Source organism: Geotrypetes seraphini, chromosome 8, assembly GCF_902459505.1.
Source record: "Geotrypetes seraphini chromosome 8, aGeoSer1.1, whole genome shotgun sequence".
NCBI lineage: Eukaryota > Metazoa > Chordata > Amphibia > Gymnophiona > Dermophiidae > Geotrypetes > Geotrypetes seraphini.
In genome coordinates this window covers 6,033,266-6,052,577 of record NC_047091.1, presented here as the reverse complement: position 1 = coordinate 6,052,577, position 19,312 = coordinate 6,033,266, and the positions used below count along the sequence as shown (strand labels likewise).

The following is a 19,312-nucleotide window of genomic DNA, read 5'->3' as shown; positions in this document are numbered from 1 at the left end:
GCGAGCCGCATCTTCCACCTGAGAGTTCAGAGTTCATTAACCAAATGATTTGCACGCACGTCTCAGCAACGCACCCAAATTTGTGGACGCCACTGTACACCTCTCAAACACACCTTTTCCCTTTACCTCTATGCCCCCCCACTCCCAGAAAACGGCACACGTGTTCCATGACATCACACGTGCGCCCCAAAACATCTCGCTATATTGAGAAATGGTCGACCGAACCGCCTGCACCAAGGCACAGGCGCAGAAATGAGATCGGCCACCCGAAGCCGTGTGTGAGCAACTGCTCCCAGCCCTCGGGTAGCAATTTCCATTGCCCAGGCGCCTGAGCCACACAAACAGCACGCACACATGACGCGCGCACCTGTGCGATGCATGTTTACAGCTGCCTAGCTGCCGTGACCTCGTCTCGTCCCCTTCCAAAGTTTGAATTTTAGGACGAGTTGCATCTCTTGTCTTGATACCCTGCGAAACTCTGTTGCCATGGAGACAGTCCTTGATCTCTCACCTCCCGCTCAAAGTGCGGCTGCAGAGAGACTGTTTAGCAGAGCCCAGAGGGGTGTTCTGTGCACATGCACATGGGCGCCCAGCTGAGCGGTGTGGACAGCTGCTTCACCTCCCCACTCCCCCATCATTAGCAAGGTCAATGTATAACTCGCCACATCTCCTCTCCCAATGCTGAAATACAGCCTTAAAATGGTCAGCCTGGTGCCTCAGTGGTAAAGCTTCCCTGGGAGGAATCTCTCCAAATGAGTTAGATATTTATTTATATCCCAAGTGGTTAGCATTCAGGTACTTTATCATATTTCCCTATCTGTCCCAGCAGGCTCAAACTTTATTTAGTGTACCTGGGATTAAGTGACTTGCCCAGGGTCACAAGGAGCAGCGAGGGATTTGAACCCACAACCTCAGGGTGCTAAGGCTATAGATCTAACCGATGCGCCACACACTCTCAGACCATGGCAGTAATAAACCTCACTCCTAAATCAGGGTAAGCGGGAATATGAGCACTTGCAACACGCCAGAGAGAGCTTCCTTCTTCGCTGCAATAGGGAAGGACCTGGATTTGACTCTCCCCTCTGCCGCTCCAGCCCCTGAATCTGTTGAGGATTCTGCGAAGGTGGCACTCGCAACCCATCAGGAAGGGCATCTCAGACATTGCTTAGCGGTTGCACCTACTTGCCTGACTCAGGATGATGTCAGAGGCAGCTGCGTTCTAGGTCCTTTAGCGAAGGACTGTCGCGTCAGTGACTGAGCTAGGTTGTGTTGGGGGTGGGAGAGGGGGTGGGGGCTGGAAAGTCAAAGGAGCAGAAGGAAACTGCCAAGCCAAAATAAGAGATTACCTAGCATTTTGCTGACTCCGTTTTTCAGGGTAATGGAAGCATTGTGCTCTGGTGTCAGCTGCCTATGCCAGAGGGTTAATCTCCAGTGAAGGACGTCTCTGTATTAATATCTTCCCAGCTACTGAAGATATAATAAAAAGCTACGAAAGGGTGGATTGGATCTAGCTGGCAAGGATTAACCCCCTTAAGATGAATTTCCTCCCTAGACCATTTTATTTGGGGGGTGCCCAGGTGCCAGAGAAGAGTGGGGGTGCACGGTGCAGTGATGCCAGGTGCCACCGCCCTGGACACTAACCTCCCTCACTATGCCACTGCTCACCAGCACATATCTGATTAGCAGCAGCTGATAAGGGCCCCTTTTGTAAAACAGCAGCGGTAGCGATTCCCGCACAGCAAATGCAAAGCAGTCTGTTCGGTTCCTATGGGTTGTGTCATATTTGCTGCGCCAGGACTCAATACCGCGGCTTTGTAAAAAGGGGCCCTGAGGGCCAGATTCTGTATAGAATGCCCACTTTGGGCACCTTTAGGAACCCTGATCAGGGTGTCTAATTTCAGAATCTGCACTCAACTTTTTTTTTTTTTTTTTAAATTGGTGCAATTGACTTCACCGGTTTTCAGCCAATCAAAAAAAAAAAATAATAATCAAATGAACAATTAATTTGGTGCCAAACTCTTAGGATGCCTAGGTTGACCAGTCCTCTAACAATACCTACCTGAAAAGTAGGTGTGGTTAGGGGGCGGAGAATAGGCATGCTTGACTTAGGTGTCGCTAGGCATCCGAGTAATTTTTTTTTTTCTGCTTTGGACCCTGAGGTAGGTGCTGTAGGTCCCCTAATGCAGTGTTTCCCAACTCGGTCCCGGAGTAACCCCTTGGCAGTTGTTTTTCAGGATATCCACAATGAATATGCATGCAAGAAATTTGCATATAATGGAGGGCAGTGTATGCAGATCGAGTCTATGCATATTCGTTGTGGATATCCTGCAAAACTGACTGGCAAGGGGTTACTCCAGGACTGAGTTGAGAAACACTGCCCTACTGCTGAAACTGGGTGACTTGGGGGTGTAATCATCAGTGCAGACATGAAGGCTGCCAAACAAGTAGAGAAGGCCTCATCCAAGGCAAGGCGAATGATGGGATGTATCAATAGAAGCTTCGTCAGCCGTAAACCTGAAGTCATAATGCCACTATACAGAACCATGGTGAGACCTCATCTGGAGTACTGTGTGCAATTCTGGAGGCCACATTACCGTAAAGATGTACTTCGAGCTGAGTCAGTCCAGCGAATGGCCACTAGGATGGTCTCCGGACTAAAGGGTCTCTCATATGAGGAAAGACTGGGCAAATTGCAGCTCTACTCTCTAGAGGAGCGCAGGGAGAGGGGTGACATGATTGAGACATTTAAGTACGTCACAGGTCGTGTCGAGGTGGAAAACGACATATTCTTTCCTAAGGGACCTTCAGTCACAAGGGGGCACCCGCTCAAACTCAGAGGAGGGAAATTTGGTGGTGACACCAGGAAGTATTTCTTCACAGAAAGGGTGGTGGATCACTGGAACAAACTTCCGGTGCAGGTGATCAAGGTCACTAGCGTGCTCGACTTTAAGAATAAATGGGACATCCACGTGGGATCTCTACGTGGGTCGAGCAGCACTCTGACTTAATGAGGTGGGACAGTAGAGTGGGCAGACTTGATGGGCTATAGCCCTTTTCTGCCGTCATCTTTCTATGTTTCTATTTCTGGGACACTGGGTGGTTCCCTAAGGGCCAGGCTTCCTTAACACAATCGTGTCGGTTCAGCGAATGACCACCAGGATGGTCTCGGGACTCAAGAACCTCCCATATGAGGAAAGACTGAATAAACTGCAGCTAGACTCGCTCGAGGAACGTAGAGAGAGGGGGGACATGATTGAGACTTTTAAATAGATCACGGGCCGCATCGAGGTGGAAGACGATATCTTCTTTCTTAAAGGACCCTCGACCACAAGAGGGCATCCGCTGAAAATCAAAGGCGGGCAATTTCTTGGCGACGCCAGGAAGTATTTCTTCACCGAAAGGGTGGTCGATCATTGGAATGAACTTCCATTGCAGGTGATTAACGCCAGCAGCGTGCTCGTTTTTAAAAAGAAATGGGATATGCATGTGGGATCTCTAGCCGGGTGAAGTCTGGGGGTGGGTCATTAGCGTGGGCAGACTTGATGGGCTACAGCCCTTTTCTGCCGTCATATTCTCTGTTTCTATGTGTCCTAATCTCAAAAGTGAGGGACCTCAGCTAATTAAGGGGCAGAGCAGGGCACCCCTGGACTCCTCCCTCTTGGATCACTTTTTGAAACTCAATCTGCTTGATACTTGAGCAGATTTATTTTCCCAAAGTGATATGATGGGATTCGACTTTTCTCTCTTATTCCTGTTCACACCTGGACTCCTCCCAGCTCCCCTCCCACGCCGCAGCTGCCTAGGGTATCAGCTGTCAGTGGCTGACTGTGGCCCGGCTCCAAGTTGCCCTGGCTGCCGCTGTCTCTCTCCTGGGCCCCGGATCGCTTTCAGCAGATCGGAGAGAGGAAACGATCCCGTCCTGGAGGCTTCGTCACCCCTCCCGGGCACAGTCAGCCATGAGTCTCCGGGCCTCAGCTCTTCAGGCTCCCCTGCTGCTGGTCCTCGTGCTCCTGCTCTCCGGCAGAGGATGGGCTCAGAGCCCAGCAGGTAACTCTCCCCCTGCTCTGCCTCCCCTGATCCCAGATGGAGATATTAAACCCAGGTCCTGTTTGCCTTAGGTAATATTCTCCCCTGCTGGGTCCCATTAATCCTCTGATTTGTACTAAGTGCTCAGGGGCTGGAGCCTGGGGTCAACAGGTCAATCGTGGGGAATGTCCATGTTTTTTGGCAGTGCATAAAACTGATCCTAGTCTCCTGTCTCCGCAAGTGTCGTAGTTGGGTTTCTGGGCTTGCTCCATAGCCGTTAACGTCCTAACCACTTTCTAACTAGGGGCACAGAAGTGGCTTCGGTTCTCCCCGAACAGGGTTTAAAAAAAACTAGCTATTAACGTAGGGTCTTGACTGAGTTTTGGGGGTATCTCCTCCCCTCCTCGTGGAATCATTTTAGCTCATCAAAGCATTTTGAGAAAAAAAAGAATCAGCACACGAAAACTGTTCTCATGACTTTCCGAACATCAGAATGTTTTCGGGGGGGGGGGGGGGGGGGGGGGGCTTGTTTGTAAGCGTAAATACAAGTTACTTTCAGACATTGTCCAGTTCTGCCTTATTGCAAAAGCTGGATGGAAACCCAGCAAAGACCTGCCTTTCTCTTCCACAAATGCTTAAAAACAGTGCTATTATTAAAATCATTTTTTAAACAAAGAACGGGGTGTTTTTTTTTAGGGTTCGTGTGTGTGTGTGTGTGGGGGGGGAGGAGGTCGTTTTCTCTTGCTTCAGAAGAAATCACCCCAGCCCCTCGGGACTGCACTTCCAAAGCAGGTGTCAAAGCTACAGCTGTAAACAGCCAAAATAACCTCTGGGGAACAGGCTGGATTAGACATAGGAGGCTTCTAATAATATATCTTCTATTCCAAGCAAATGTAAAAATAAAACCTAAGACATGAAACATGAAACAGAGCCAGTTGGAGAATAGTTGGTGAAGGGAGATTTCTAGTAGAGAACGATACGGGGATAAATTTGTTCCCATCCCTGCCCCATTCCTGTAAGCTCTGCCTTAACCATACAAGCCTCAAACACTTAGGATTTGAAAGAATTTGAGGCTTGTGCAGATGAGGACGGAGCTTAGGCATTGGTGGAATGAGGCATTATGACATCACAATCTGAGCTCTAGAATGTTGCTGCTTAGGATTTGAAAGTGTTTGAGGCTTGTGCAGATGAGGACGGAGCTTAGGCATTGGTGGAATGAGGCATTATGACATCACAATCTCAGCTCTAGAATGTTGCTGCTTTTGATTTTAAAGTGTTTGAGGTTTGTGCAGATGAGGACGGAGCTTAGGCATTGGTGGAATGAGACATTATGACATCACAATCTGAGCTCTAGAATGTTGCTACTTAGGATTTTAAAATGTTTGAGGCTTGTGCAGTTGAGGACGGAGCTTAGGCATTGGTGGAATGAGGCATTATGACATCACAATCTGAGCTCTAGAATGTTGCTACTTAGGATTTTAAAATGTTTGAGGCTTGTGCAGTTGAGGACAGAGCTTAGGCATTGGTGGAATGAGGCATTATGACATCACAATCTGAGCTCTAGAATGTTGCTGCTTTTGATTTTAAAGTGTTTGAGGTTTGTGCAGATGAGGACGGAGCTTAGGCATTGGTGGAATGAGACATTATGACATCACAATCTGAGCTCTAGAATGTTGCTACTTAGGATTTTAAAGTGTTTGAGGTTTGTGCAGATGAGGACGGAGCTTAGGCATTGGTGGAATGAGACATTATGACATCACAATCTGAGCTCTAGAATGTTGCTACTTAGGATTTTCAAGTGTTTGAGGCTTGTGCAGATGAGGACGGAGCTTGGAGGAATGGGGCAGGAAAAGAACTCATGGGGAAAAAGAATGAGAAAATGTGTTTCCACGGGGACAGGGAAAAATTTGTCTCCGTGTCATTCTCTAATCTCTAGTTTGTAGCTTCTGAGTTTGGGCTGGTTGGTGGTTTCGGGGCCGTGCTATGTATTGCTAGAAAGAAGACTCAAAATCTACACCTGGATTCTTGTAATTTTGGGCTGGCTTCAGCGAGGGCCAGTCGGAAAAAAGATTATGTCTGGCTGTTTTGCTTTCGCTGGGGTCACAGAAGACGTGACCCCAGATACCGAAGCAGAGATGAGTACAGAAGGATGGAATCCAATTAAGGCAAATCTTAAATGACCTCATAACTGGAGTGGACTATGATGGCAACTCCAGAGGATGTGATGGGAAGTATGGCCAATGACGTGCAAACGTCCCTAGTCTGGATCATGTACGTGGCGAAGAGGGAGCGGAATTACGGCTGGAGTGGGCTTGACAACAACTCCAGTAGTTGGGCTGTAGGACCAGCGCCAGGCAGACTTCTGAAGTCTGTGCCCCAAAATTGGCAAGGAGAGATAGAGATTACATATACCCAGGGCATTTTTTTTCTATAGTTTTATTTAGAATATTTGGAAATGGGATGGGTGGAGGGGGAGAGGTGTTGGGAGGTACTTTATCGTGTTTGTATTGTGATGAGAATTGATTGTTGATTTGTTTGAATTTATATATCTACAATGTATTAACTTGGTTGAGATGATATTCTTTATAAGATATTTGTTATGCATATTTTATCTTTAAAACTCAATAAAAATGATTGAACATTAAAATCTGATTGACCGCCTATCCTGGATTCTAGGCGGTAAACAATATTTTAAAAAAGGGGGAGTGCAAAAAATAAACCAAAGCCATATACAAACCGATACGTAGATATAGAGGGAGGAAGGAAGAACGACAAAAAAAGTCAAGGAAAGAAAAAATTAATGGGAAGAACGATAGGAGCGAAGGCAGGAAAAGGAAAGGAAAAAAGGGGAAATCAGTGTTCCAAAGCATATTGAAAGAGAAAACATTTCAATGCCCCTTTAAATTTATCTAGATTTCTTTTTTCTTTCTTTCTAGCAAAAAAAAAGGTACTGGTATTCATTCAAATACCAGATCATCCTTCAGAAGTGGGGTGATCATTGAGGGACCCACCCCACAGTAACCGGGTTCCCTGCAACTAGCTACAGAATCCATGAAAAGGCAGCACTGAGTGCGCAGAAACTTATCAGCTAAGATATAATGCTGAGAAATGCAAGGTTATACATTTGAGCTGCAAAAGCTCAAGGGAGAGGTACAGTGTAGGGGGTGAAGAACTTTTGTGCACGACAGAAGAGCGGGACTTGAGAGTGATAGCATGTGACGATCTTAAGTTGGCCAAACAGGTCGAAAAGGTGACGGCAAAAGCTAGAAGGATGCTAGGGTGCATAGGGAGAGGTATAGCCAGTAGGAAAAAGGAGGTATTGATGCCCCTGAATAAGACTCTGGTGAGACCTCGAACAGAGGAGATTGAGATGGGACATGATCAAAACATTCAAGATACTGAAGGGAATAGACTTAGTAGATAAAGACAGGTTGTTCACCCTCTCCAAGGAAGGGAGAACAAGAGGGCACTCTCTAAAGTTGAAAGGGGATAGATTCCGTACGAACGTAAGGAAGTTCTTCTTCACCCAGAGAGTTGTAGAAAACTGGAACGTTCTTCCGGAGACTGTTATAGGGGAAAACACCCTCCAGGGATTCAAGACAAAGTTAGACAAGTTCTTGCTGAACCAGAACGTACGCAGGTAAGGCTAGACTTAGTTAGGACGGGAGCGGACTGCTGGACACGATGGACCACTGGTCTGACCCAGCAGCGGCACTTCTTATGTTCTTATGTACCGTTCTGGAGGCCGCACCTTCAAAAAGATAAAAACAGGATGGAGTCGGTCCAGAGGAAGGCTACTAAAATGTTTGGTGGTCTTCGTCAAATAACGTAGGGGGACAGATTTAAAGATCTCAATATACTTTGAAGGAAAGGTGGGAGAAGGGAGATGAGGCAAGTCTCTCACGTGAAAGGAAGCTCCAAAATGAGAGGTCAGAGGATGAAGTTAAGAGGTGATAGGCTCAGGAATAATCTAAAAAAAATACTTTTTTACAGAACGGGTGGTAGATGCGTGGAATAGTCTCCCAGTAGAGGTGCTGGAGGCAAAGACTGTGTCTGAATTCAAGAAAATGTGGGGCAGGTAGGTGGGATCTCTTCTTAGGGAGAGGAGGAGATAGTGGATGATGTGGATGGGCAGACTGGATGGGCCATGTGGCCTTTATCTGCCATCACATTTCTATGTTCCTATGAAACAACTGTCCTGCTCATTTCTTTAGGACACATCCATCCCTCTTCCAGGTAAGGGAAGCCACTGGAGAAGGGGCTCAGTTTTTACCCTCTCTCCCTTCTCACCCCAAGGATGGTTCTGCTTACACTGGGTGCAACTGACACCAAAGCCTAGCCGTATGATCTCTCCTTAAGGTTAGGCTAAGGTGACTGTCCCCTTCCCCCTCTCAACCCATCACTACTAGAAGTGCAGGAGTGTCTTTATGTCAGGAAGGAGGTGCATTGGCTGAGCTGAAAAAGAGGAGTTTCAGTACTAGAATAGGGAATCCTGGGAGGTAGGACTGAGGTGCACGTGCAGAGCTGGGATTGGCGAACCCGTGAATTCCCAGAAACCAAATTCTCACTTTTGTCTGGTCATTAACATGTGCACTTCTGGTTTTTTTTTTTAAGCAAGGGCTAATGACTTTGCAATAACCCAGAGGAAAAGAACAGCCTTGAAGAATTTATACTAAAAGTTCAAAACAAGTGTAAAACCCCATTTCTTGAAACCAGAGGACATAAAGGATGGGCTGTTGTTTGTGATGACACAGGAAACATAACCTATGACATTTTGCATATTCTTCTGCTAGAGGAGCTCTTTCCACACGCTGAAGCCTGATTTATTGATTACTACTTTGATTTTTCAGACAAATGCAAGCATCTGGATTCCTGCAAAAAATGTATCGAAGGGGACACCGGGAAGAACGTAACAGGCTGTGAATGGATGCACTGTGGAACAGGTCAGGCCCCTGGTGCAGGGAATGTGGGTTAAGCTGGGGTGACGGGGACCTGCATTTCTTTGGGAAGGTTTGCACAGAACTGGAATTAAACACAATCAAGTACCCAATGCAAAGCACACTCAAGATCCTAGGAATTCAACTAGACAGAAATTGCACAATGCAGTCCCAAATCCACAAAATCATCCAAAGAGCATTTTTCACAATGCGTAACCTAAGAAAAATAAGAAAATTCTTCATCAAGGATCAATACAAGATAGTAGTACAATCCCTAGTTCTAAGTATAGTAGATTACTGCAACAGCCTATACCTATCATGCCCAAACTACATGATAAAACAATTACAGACTGTTCAGAACACGGCCCTCAGACTCATCTACTCCCTCAGCAAATTTGACCACATCACCAACGCTTACCTTGAATCACACTGGCTACCAATAAAAGCAAGATCCCAGTTCAAATTCTACTGTCTACTATACAAAGTAACACACGGAACAGCACCCAGCTACCTAAACAAAAGTCTACATCGTAATCTCTCACACAGATTAAGGAGAACTCAAAAACTATTCACTTACCCTCCTCTCAAAGGTATACGACGCAAGAAAATATACGACAGCCTTTTAGCTACACAGGCAGCAAAAATTGACACTACCATTTCCAATCTACTGATCAATTCAATAGACATAAAAGAATTCCGAAAAGAAATCAAAACTCATCTCTTCAAAAAATACTTTCCATCATCTTAACCTCAACATAGCACCAGAAAATACACACACGAACACCACCACCATAACTATACCTAAACATTGTACAACTCACTTCAACAACCTACTATTTATCTACTATGTGCTCTAAATGCTTCCTGGAAACTTCCAGACTAATCAATTATATCTTGATACATTCCTGATTCTATATACTGTATTATTCCTGAAATTATACAGTCTCTTAATTTGTAATCCGCTTAGAACCGCAAGGCACAAGCGGAATAGAAATCTGTAATGTAATGTAATGTAATGTTTGTCATCTGTTTAGGAAAGCATAATCCTGGGATTTCTGGAAGCACTTAGCTACAAAATCTTATCCTGCTCTGCACACTAAGAGGGACGTTATCGACACAAGCTACCATTAAAATGAGTTATTATAGTGTTAACCAGGGTTATTAGTAACCAGGTCTCATTGCGTAAAATGGAGTGTGTGGCGCAGTGGTTGGATCTACAGCCTCAGCACCCTGGGGTTGTGGGTTCAAATCCAGCGCTGCTCCTTGTGACCCTGGGCAAGTCACTTAATCCTCCACAGCCCCAGGTACGTTAGCTAGATTGTGAGCCCACCGGGACAGAGAGGGAAAATGCTTGAGTACCTGATTGTAAAAACCGCTTAGATAACCTTGATAGGCGGTATAGAAAATCCTAATAAACTTAGACTTAAACTTAACTTAAACTTAAACTTAAACTTAAACCTGTGCGAAAATAACATGAGTTAGTGGTAAATTAACGCATCATAATGGTAGCCTATGCTGATAACGTCCCACCTTAGTATGAAGAATTTTAGGGCTCCTTTTACGAAGCCGCGTTAGCGGTGTAACGCGTGTAATAGCGCACGCTAATTTGCCGTCCGCACTAGCCGCTACCACTCCCTCTTGAGCAGGCAGTAGTTTTTCGGCTAGCGCAGGGGTTAGCGCGCGCTAAAAATGCATGCGATAAAGCCCTTAGTCTCTGGTAACTAGAGGCAATGCTGTGATGTCATAATGCCTCATTCCACCAATGCCTAAGAGCCAACCTCATCAGTGATGTCACAATGGCTTGATTGTCCAATACGTGGCTCAGATATTGTGATAATTCTGTATACAATAGATCTCCTTAAATATGTTTTTCTATATACAAAATTATTAAATACTGTATATTCGATTAAAAAAAAATTTGAGGTGCTCAATGTATCTCCTCTTATATGGGTGATAAGAGGATATATACTGAGCATATAGAAGTGAAAAATTTTGGTGAAGTATTTTGAGATATTTAAGGAATTCTATTCTATCTAGAATTATCATTTGATCTACTACAGATCTCCTTTTGATTTATTATACTCCCGATTGAAGGATCGATTATATTTACCAGATATAGTGAGTCATAATGCCTGAGCCATCCTCACCAGTGATGTCACAATGCTTTGATTGTCCTCTATTTGCAATTGAATGGGCTGTGTCGCATTTGCCACGTGGGAATCATTGTTGCAGTGTTGTTAAAGGGGCCCGAAGTAGGATAAAACAAGGACTGGAATAACATGTGCTTTATGACATGGATGCACATGGCAACCCTGGTTTGTTTTTTTTTTTTAATCTTTATTGATTTTCAAACTTCGACAGTGCAATACAATTAATTGAACATAAAATACTGCATAAAACGCACTATTAACTACACAAATAATACATAAAACAATCATTTTCTCCCATCCTTCTCCCAATTATTAATACAATAAGACATATGATGTGATTACAATATTATGTATAACAATTTTTATTGAAAGAATCAAATAATCAGTACAATAGGATAATACAAAAATACATTCAATCCAATAAGAATCACAATAATATTTCATACAAATTGAAATCATTCTTTCAAATTTTATTTCCATATGAATTAATTAAATCTTATCTACACCCCCCCTTAATTCCATCCCCTACCCACTGTCTTCCCCTAAATGAAATCCCTCATCCTGGATGAAAGTTGACAAAAATTAAAAATTAAAATAAATAACTGGAATGTAATTAGTAAACCTAAATTTTCATAATAAATAATTGATAACCAAACTTCGTATTTTTGGTGAAAGATTCTGAATATAAGGATCCCAAACCTCCATAAAAAGACGAGTTTTTTTTAGGCGAACCTCGAACCTCCCAACTCTCAAATAAAAATAATTGATTTGATTACAATATTATAATTAATTTAAATCCTCAAAATACATTTTCCTCCCCCCACCCACCCTGGATGTGTAAGGAAACTCTGTTTTAATCAAGTACATGACATTCATGTTTAATATGCTCACGTCATCTTGCTTCACTGGACACAGATTAAGCCAACTATCTCTTTGCTATATGGGGATAGTTAAAAGGGGATAGATTCCGTACAAACGTATGGAAGTTCTTCTTCACCCAGAGAGTGGTGGAAAACTGGAACGCTCTTCCGGAGGCTGTCGTAGGGGAAAACACCATCCAGGGATTCCTGTGGAACTAGAACGTACGCAGGTAGGGCTGGTTTCGGTTAGGGCGCTGGCCTTTGACCTGGGGGCCCCCGCGGGAGCGGACTGCTGGGCACGATGGACTACTGGTCTGACCCAGCAGCGGCATTTCTTATGTTCTTATGGATGTGCATTGACATAAAGATGGACTGACAGATCTGGTGATTGAAATATGGGGAGGGGGTTTCAGCTGTTCTAAAACATGCTTTAAGAGAGATTCGAACAAATAATCACCTTACATAGTTCCGTAGGAAGGGGAGAGGAGGGGGCAGTCCGCCCCAGGCACTGTTTTGCTAAGGGCGCGGAGTCCCCCCCCCACGGTTCATAGGCTAAACCGCGTGAGACAAAGCTGAGCCTACAATCGTGCGCAGCACATCAGCATGCCAGATTTAAATTGAATTTTAAAGTGCTCCGAGGGGTGGGGGGGACCACCGCACTTAACTTAGTAGTGTTGGCGCTACCGTTTGGGGGGTGTTGAGGAACCCCCCCCCTTTATAAGGGAAACAGGCTTTTCCCCTATTTTTTAGGGAAAAAGTTCCATTACTTCTGTAATGGGGGGGTTTCCCCCCCATATAACCCCAATGGCAGCACCAACACTACTAAGTTAAATATGGTGGTTCCCCCCCCTCACCACCCCTCGGAATGCTTTAAAATTCAGTTTAAATCCAGCGCGCTGATATCCTGCGCGTGATTGTCGGCCAGGCTTTGTCTGGATTTTGACACGTTACCCAGCCCCCGCTCCTCTCCTTGCTGCCCATGCACACCCCTTGCCTTCCCCCATACCTTTTTTCCAATTTCCCCGACGCGAGATTGCTGCCCATGTCGGCATCGGCGCCGTTTCTGACATCACTTCTGGGACCCGCACCTAGGAAGTGACGTCAAAGGGCGAGCCGACACCGACATGGGCATGCTGCTCACGCCGGAGAAGTTAAAAAGATACGGGAAAAGGGAAGGGGCACGCGCGAGACGGGGGAGGGGCGCCGCTCCGCCTTGCTACACCACTGACCTTTACAGAAACATTTTTATTTCCTGTTATTGGTCTGAATGATGATTTAAAAGGCGCACAGGCTTTTCTCTCTCTCCTGCGGAGTCTCGCTCCGGGGCTCTTGGGCTCTGCTTCTGAGCAGCAGCTGTCATGTGACGGTAACTGGCTGCCTGAAATCCCAGCTCAGTTTTCCCCATAGCCCTGTTTCAGCAGGAGGATGGAAAACACGTGGCAGAGAAATGAGAGGTGAGAGGAGGTGGCACAGCAAGAATAAACAGCGTACACAAGAGCTTACGACTAGCTGTGTGTTCTGGGCCGGGGAGAGTGGGAATCAGCCATCCTCTTATTGACCGGTTTCCTGTATGTAATGTTTTGTCACAAAAAAAAAGGAGTTTGGGGTGGGGTAGAGTTTATGCCAGTGTTTCTCAAGTCAGTCCTGGAGCGCCCTCTTGCAACTTGGATTTTCAGGATATCCATAATGAATATGCATGAAATTGATTTGCATGTACTGCTTCAATTCTGTGCAAATCTCTTTCATGTATATTCATCGTAGATATCTTGGAAATCTGACTGGAAAAGGGATACTCCAGGACCAACTTGATTATATTTGCCAGATTCTAAGATTCTTCTCTTTTTTTTTTTTTTGTACTTTATCCTGTATTTTTTTGTGTGTGAATGTCTTTTCTTTGTTATTTATATGCTGGCGTTCTTTTCCTTCTTTCACTTTCAGACTATAAACAGCTTAGGTCTGTCATGTACAGTCGTAGTGGTATAGTCAAGGTGAAATTTTTCCCTGATGAGCTGGAAAAGTCCTCTGTTATCCTCCATACTAGAGTGCAGGCGGGTTCGCCCTTGAGCAGTGCCATTGCGCCTGTGCAAGCATGCATTTTAATCCTTTCTGTGGGGATGGGAACAAATTTGTCCCTGTGTCATTCTCTATTAGGCAGTGTCTTATAATGTCTTTAGATGTAGGCCAATCAAGAATGATTTTGATCATATAGGCAGTGTTTCTAAGTGTATACAGAAAAAAAAAAAAATTGTGCATACAATTTACCTATAATTCTGGATCTGACCCGGTTTTTCCTTGCTCTTTACGCTTTGTTTTTCCCTCAGAGAAAAGCAGCTGCATTGTGAGGACAGAAGCTGTCAGAGAGAGCTGCGTGGTCTATAATTCAACTATCATGTGCGAAGGTAAGCAGGTCATGGAAATGGTGACAGTGGCAGACTGCCGTGCTTAGACAGTACACGCTCTGAAAGACTGGTCAACGGCGCTGACTCTATGCAGACGCGGGCTCCTCCCTCCAGTGTCAGTCCCAGCTTCTCTCAGCAGGGAATAGTGTGGAATAATCAGCTGCTATCCTTTCCCAGCAGGAATCGCTGTAGGGAATGGTACGAAATAGTGAGGAAGATTCATAGGAATGACATACTCACTTGTGTTACAAGCATAGGATAATGCCTCTCAAGAGGTCTGACCTCTTTGCTTTCTTTCTCTGCCACTTTTCACTCTAGCTCCTCATGCAACCACCAAACAGCCAGAGATCCACACCTCAGGTAAGAGCAGTCTGCCAATCGGAAAAGTCTTTCAGCGTCTCTTAGGGAATTGGGAGGACTGATCTGTGGTTCATAGACAACGGCGCGAAAGACAAAGGCGCGCCCATACAATTGAGTGCAGCGCGGAGGCGCGCGCCGCTCAAAATGACTGTTTTTAGGGCTCCGACGGGGGGTTTTGTTGGGGAACCCCCCCCACTTTACTTAATAGACATCGCGCTGGCGTTATGGGGGGTTTGGGGGGTTGTAACCCTCCACATTTTACTGTAAACTTAACTTTTTCCCTAAAAACAGGGAAAAAGTTAAGTTTTCAGTAAAATGTGGGGGATTAGAACCCCCCACACCCTCCACAATGCCCCCACAACGCGGCGCGATGTCTATTAAATAAAGTGGGGGGTTCCCCCCCCGTCAGAGCCCTAAAAACAGTCATTTTGAGCGGCGTGCGCCTCCACGCTGCGCTCAATTGTCTGGGCACGCCTTTATCCCGGCGCGCTTTTGACCTGACACCCTGATCTGTTCCCCGATATAGGCCTAGATTCACTAAACTTACCGATCTGGATCGTTGTTGGGCGATTCTTGGCCGAATTTCGCCGAGCGATCGATTCACTACAGATTCTACACGCAAATGATCTGTTCGGAAGCGTGCCCTATAGCGATCCTGCCGATCGCTGTGAGAGCGATCGATGCGCATGCGCAGAGTATCTTTGATGTTTATCGATGCAATTTACGCAAGCTCTAGCTCTTCCCCCCTTACTACGCAGTTAGTGGGCGGGGTTTATTCTCGCACGTCATCGGCAGCAAAGCACGAGGGAGCTCAAAAGAAAGGGGGAGGGTTTGCCTGCAGTTTCCTTTGGCTGGCCCTACGAGTTGGACATTTTTAGAAAGGAATGATTTGTGACCGACGCAGTGAATTATTTTGTGTAGCCGGATTATTGAACAGAACACGCTCTAGACCCGCGGGTTAAAACCACAGGCTCGCAATGCACTTATGTAAAAAAGGAATTCTTATGCATAGGTAAAGATATTTTACAATTTTTTTTAAAATTTTGATGGTTGTTTTATATGGGGGTTGTAACCTCGAAACTGATATTTCAGGGCGCAAGAGGGCAGGAGAGTCCTCAGCAGTCGCTTCTTTTCGGATCGGCAAACCCAATCGGTGTTTCTTCTTCTGCTTAGTGAATCGATGGCTTCCTACTTTTGCATGCCATTTCCCCTCATTTGCAAGGGGCGAATCGGACCAGAAATTGATCGGGAAGCTGTTTAGTGAATCGGGTCAGGGTCAGGGTCGGGGAACGATCGCCAAAACCAGTAAAACTGGCTTTGTGATCGTCGGGACAGGATCAGAAGGTTTAGTGAATCTAGCCCAAATTGTAGCCTCCTGGGGTTCTGTCATGTTCCGTGAGGCTTAGTGCCACTATTTCATGCACTGAGGTCAAATTCCCCTTCCCTGATGGCTTTTGTTAAAAAAAAAAAAAATTATATTTCCTGATAGAAAGTGAAGGACATTCATGTCACATTAGGGAATCCATTCTGAAGTTCCTGTGTTTATAATAAATTACATGACACTGTAGACTAGAGAATGACACAGTGACAAAATTCATCACCGTTCCCGTCCCCGCGGATAACCGCGGGAAATAATCCCATGTCATTTTCTAGTGTCTATTTCAACCTCGGTCCTTCTACACCAGCATTCTTCAAAGCAAAGCTTGCGGGTCAGTGGTTGTGGCCATTCATACTCTGATTCTTATGGGAGCCAAGGATAATGAAGCCATTGTGACATCACTGATGTGATTGGCTCTTAGGCACTGGTGGAATGAGGCATTATGACATCACAATATCTGCTCTGGATACCAGAGACTGTCATTCTGTAGTGTCTGTTTCAACCTCAGTCCTTCTACACCAGCATTCTTCAAGGAAAGCTTGCGGGTCAGTGGTTGTGGCCATTCATACTCTGATTCTTATGGGAGCCAAGGATAATGAAGCCATTGTGACATCACTGATGTGATTGGCTCTTAGGCACTGGTGGAATGAGGCATTATGACATCACAATATCTGCTCTGGATACCAGAGACTGTCATTCTGTAGTGTCTGTTTCAACCTCAGTCCTTCTACACCAGCATTCTTCAGAGCAAAGCTTGCGGGTCAGTGGTTGTGGCCATTCATGCTCTGATTCTTCCCTCTCTCCTTAAAGAATGGCATGAAGATGGTTTACCGCGGTTATCCGTGGGGACGGGAACGGTGATGAATTTTGTCACCGTGTCAATTCTCTACTGTAGACCTAGGAACCAAATTTCCTTCTCATGTGGGTTCTGTGTGAAAGTCAAATACTGGACCAGCAGAAATGCTTCAGTGCTTAGGGAGGAGGATGGGGATGGCAAGGGGGAAGCTCTATGGCTGAGTTGCAGAGTGGTGCATGCTGCCATGTGGAGAATTTGGATTTGATTCCCAAGCAGATTCTCTGTTGTTCAGGCTGGCTAGAGATTCTAAAGACGCAGCGGTCGCAGCCCCAAGAGTGATTCAGCCATCACTCGGTGATGACTAAAACTGATCCTGAAGAGTGCATTTGCATCTTATAGTAAGACACGGCTTTGGAATTATAGACTGGTTTTTTAAAGACCTTGTAAAACTGAATGTATGAACAAGAAAACTCCTCCATGAACACAAGGTCATTTATAAGAATCACCGTATGCCAGGCCTGAGCCTCATAGACGGAGATTATACCTCCTGAGCTACTATCATAGGACTCCAGGCTTCCTTAACAGGATCATCAGATCCAGATATGCAAAAGATGTTGAAATATGAAAATAAACATCTATAAGAACATAAGAATAGCCCAGTAGCCCGTCCTCACGGTGGCCAATCCAGGTCACCAAAATTTGTCTTGATCATTAAGCTTGCACAAATGTGCCAATGAGCAGAAGGGAGTGAGAGAGAATCCGCCGGTACACCTGGGGAAAGAAGCTACAGAATTTCTGAAAGAAGAGAAAAAAAACCTCTTCATAGAATTAAGGGCCTTTTTTTTTTTTTTTTAAATCAAGCCGCAGTAGCGAGTATCATGTGGCGAATGCACCGAAGCCCATTCAGTCCCTATGGGCTTTGGTGCATTTACCGTGCCAGCTCACACTATTCAGCCCTAAATCAGTTAGGGGTCCTTTTATCTAATCTAATCTTCTATTTGTGCATGGCGCATACCTGTTCAGGCTCAAGGCGACATCAAGAGTGGAAGGATTAGGAGAAGAGGGGGGGGGAGAGGGGAGGAGGAGAGGGAGGGGAGGTAGGAGGGTTGAGAAGAGGAGAGGGAAGTAGAAGTAGGGAGAGCAGTGAAAGGGAGATTATGCATCGAAAAGATGGGTTTTCAGTTTCTTCTGGAAGATGGTATAGCTCTGGTCGTTTCTGGGAGGTTAAACAATACTTTATTGACCTATATTCATAGGACTTGAAACGCAAGGATGAGAGATTAATAGTTGTAGCCTAGAACAAAAAATACAGATGAGATCATTCACAGGAAACATAGGAAAAACTGGTACAAGCGACAAGAGAAGACTTAGAGGAGATATGACAGAGACCTACAAGATCATGAAGGGCATGGAGAAAGTGGAGAGGGACAGATTCTTCAAACTTTCAAAAACTATAAGAATGAGAGGGCATTCGGAAAAGCTGAAAGGGGACAGATTCAAAACCAATGCTAGGAAGTTCTTCTTCACCCAGGGGGTGGTGGACACCTGGAATGCGCTTCAAGAGCGCGTGATAGGACAGAGTACGGTTTTGGGGTTCAAGAAGGGATTGGACAATTTTCTGAAGGAAAAGGGGATAGAAGGATATAGATAGAGGGTTAAATACAGGTTTCTGGACCTGATGGGCCGCCGCGTGAGCGGACTGCTGGGCACGATGGACCTCTGGTCTGACCCAGCAGAGGCACTGCTTATGTGCTTATGTTCTTATCTGTAGATTCCGTAACAAAGAGGTGGAAACAGTTACTCGTCCTGTAGCTGGCTGAAAAATTCTGATGGCAAAATATTTCAATTTACCAAAATGCTCAACAAAGTGGCCCACCTCATCCATTGGAAAGTTTGTAAACATGACAGCATCACTGCGCCAGAAACGCCCTGGGGGATCATGACCCAAAGAGAATCGTGGAGAACGAAAAGGTTATGGCCACTTGCGACGCTCCCATTCTGACTAATAAAAAGCCGGATTCAAGCAAACGAGAAAAACGTAGAGGTGATCGTGGAGGTGTCGGTCCCAAACAATTCTTCAGTACCAGGAAACGAAGATAGTGAGATACAGAAAATATTTCCTGCCGGTTTTGGGATGCCACAGGTTTGATTTAAAAAGACTTTTCAAGCAAGTTCAAGTTCAATTTATGTAATATACCGCCAATATAAAACCAGAGGTAAATCTAAGCAGTTTACAGTAATAGTTAAAAATAAATAAATATAAAAAATTTAATAGGGTGGGATACAAAAAAATACAGTTAAACAGTTGAACCTAGAAAGATATGAAGAAAAGAGGGAGTCGGTAGGTTTCAATAGAACAAAAAAGGTTGGGGGAAGGGAAGGAATGAACAATATGGTAAGGGAAAA

General features: G+C 45.1%; 1 protein-coding gene across 1 annotated transcript in view; it reads left to right on the top strand.

The window, feature by feature from the left end:
- Positions 1-3,870: 3,870 nt before the first annotated feature.
- Positions 3,871-19,312, top strand: part of CD164L2 (CD164 molecule like 2) — a 29,612-nt gene continuing 14,170 nt past the window's right edge. Inside the window, exons 1-4 of the mRNA XM_033957256.1 lie at positions 3,871-4,047; positions 8,877-8,969; positions 14,295-14,372; positions 14,691-14,732. Of these exons, the coding sequence (XP_033813147.1) occupies positions 3,957-4,047; positions 8,877-8,969; positions 14,295-14,372; positions 14,691-14,732 (304 nt within the window). The 5' untranslated portion in view covers positions 3,871-3,956. The remainder of the gene's footprint in view (positions 4,048-8,876; positions 8,970-14,294; positions 14,373-14,690; positions 14,733-19,312) is intronic.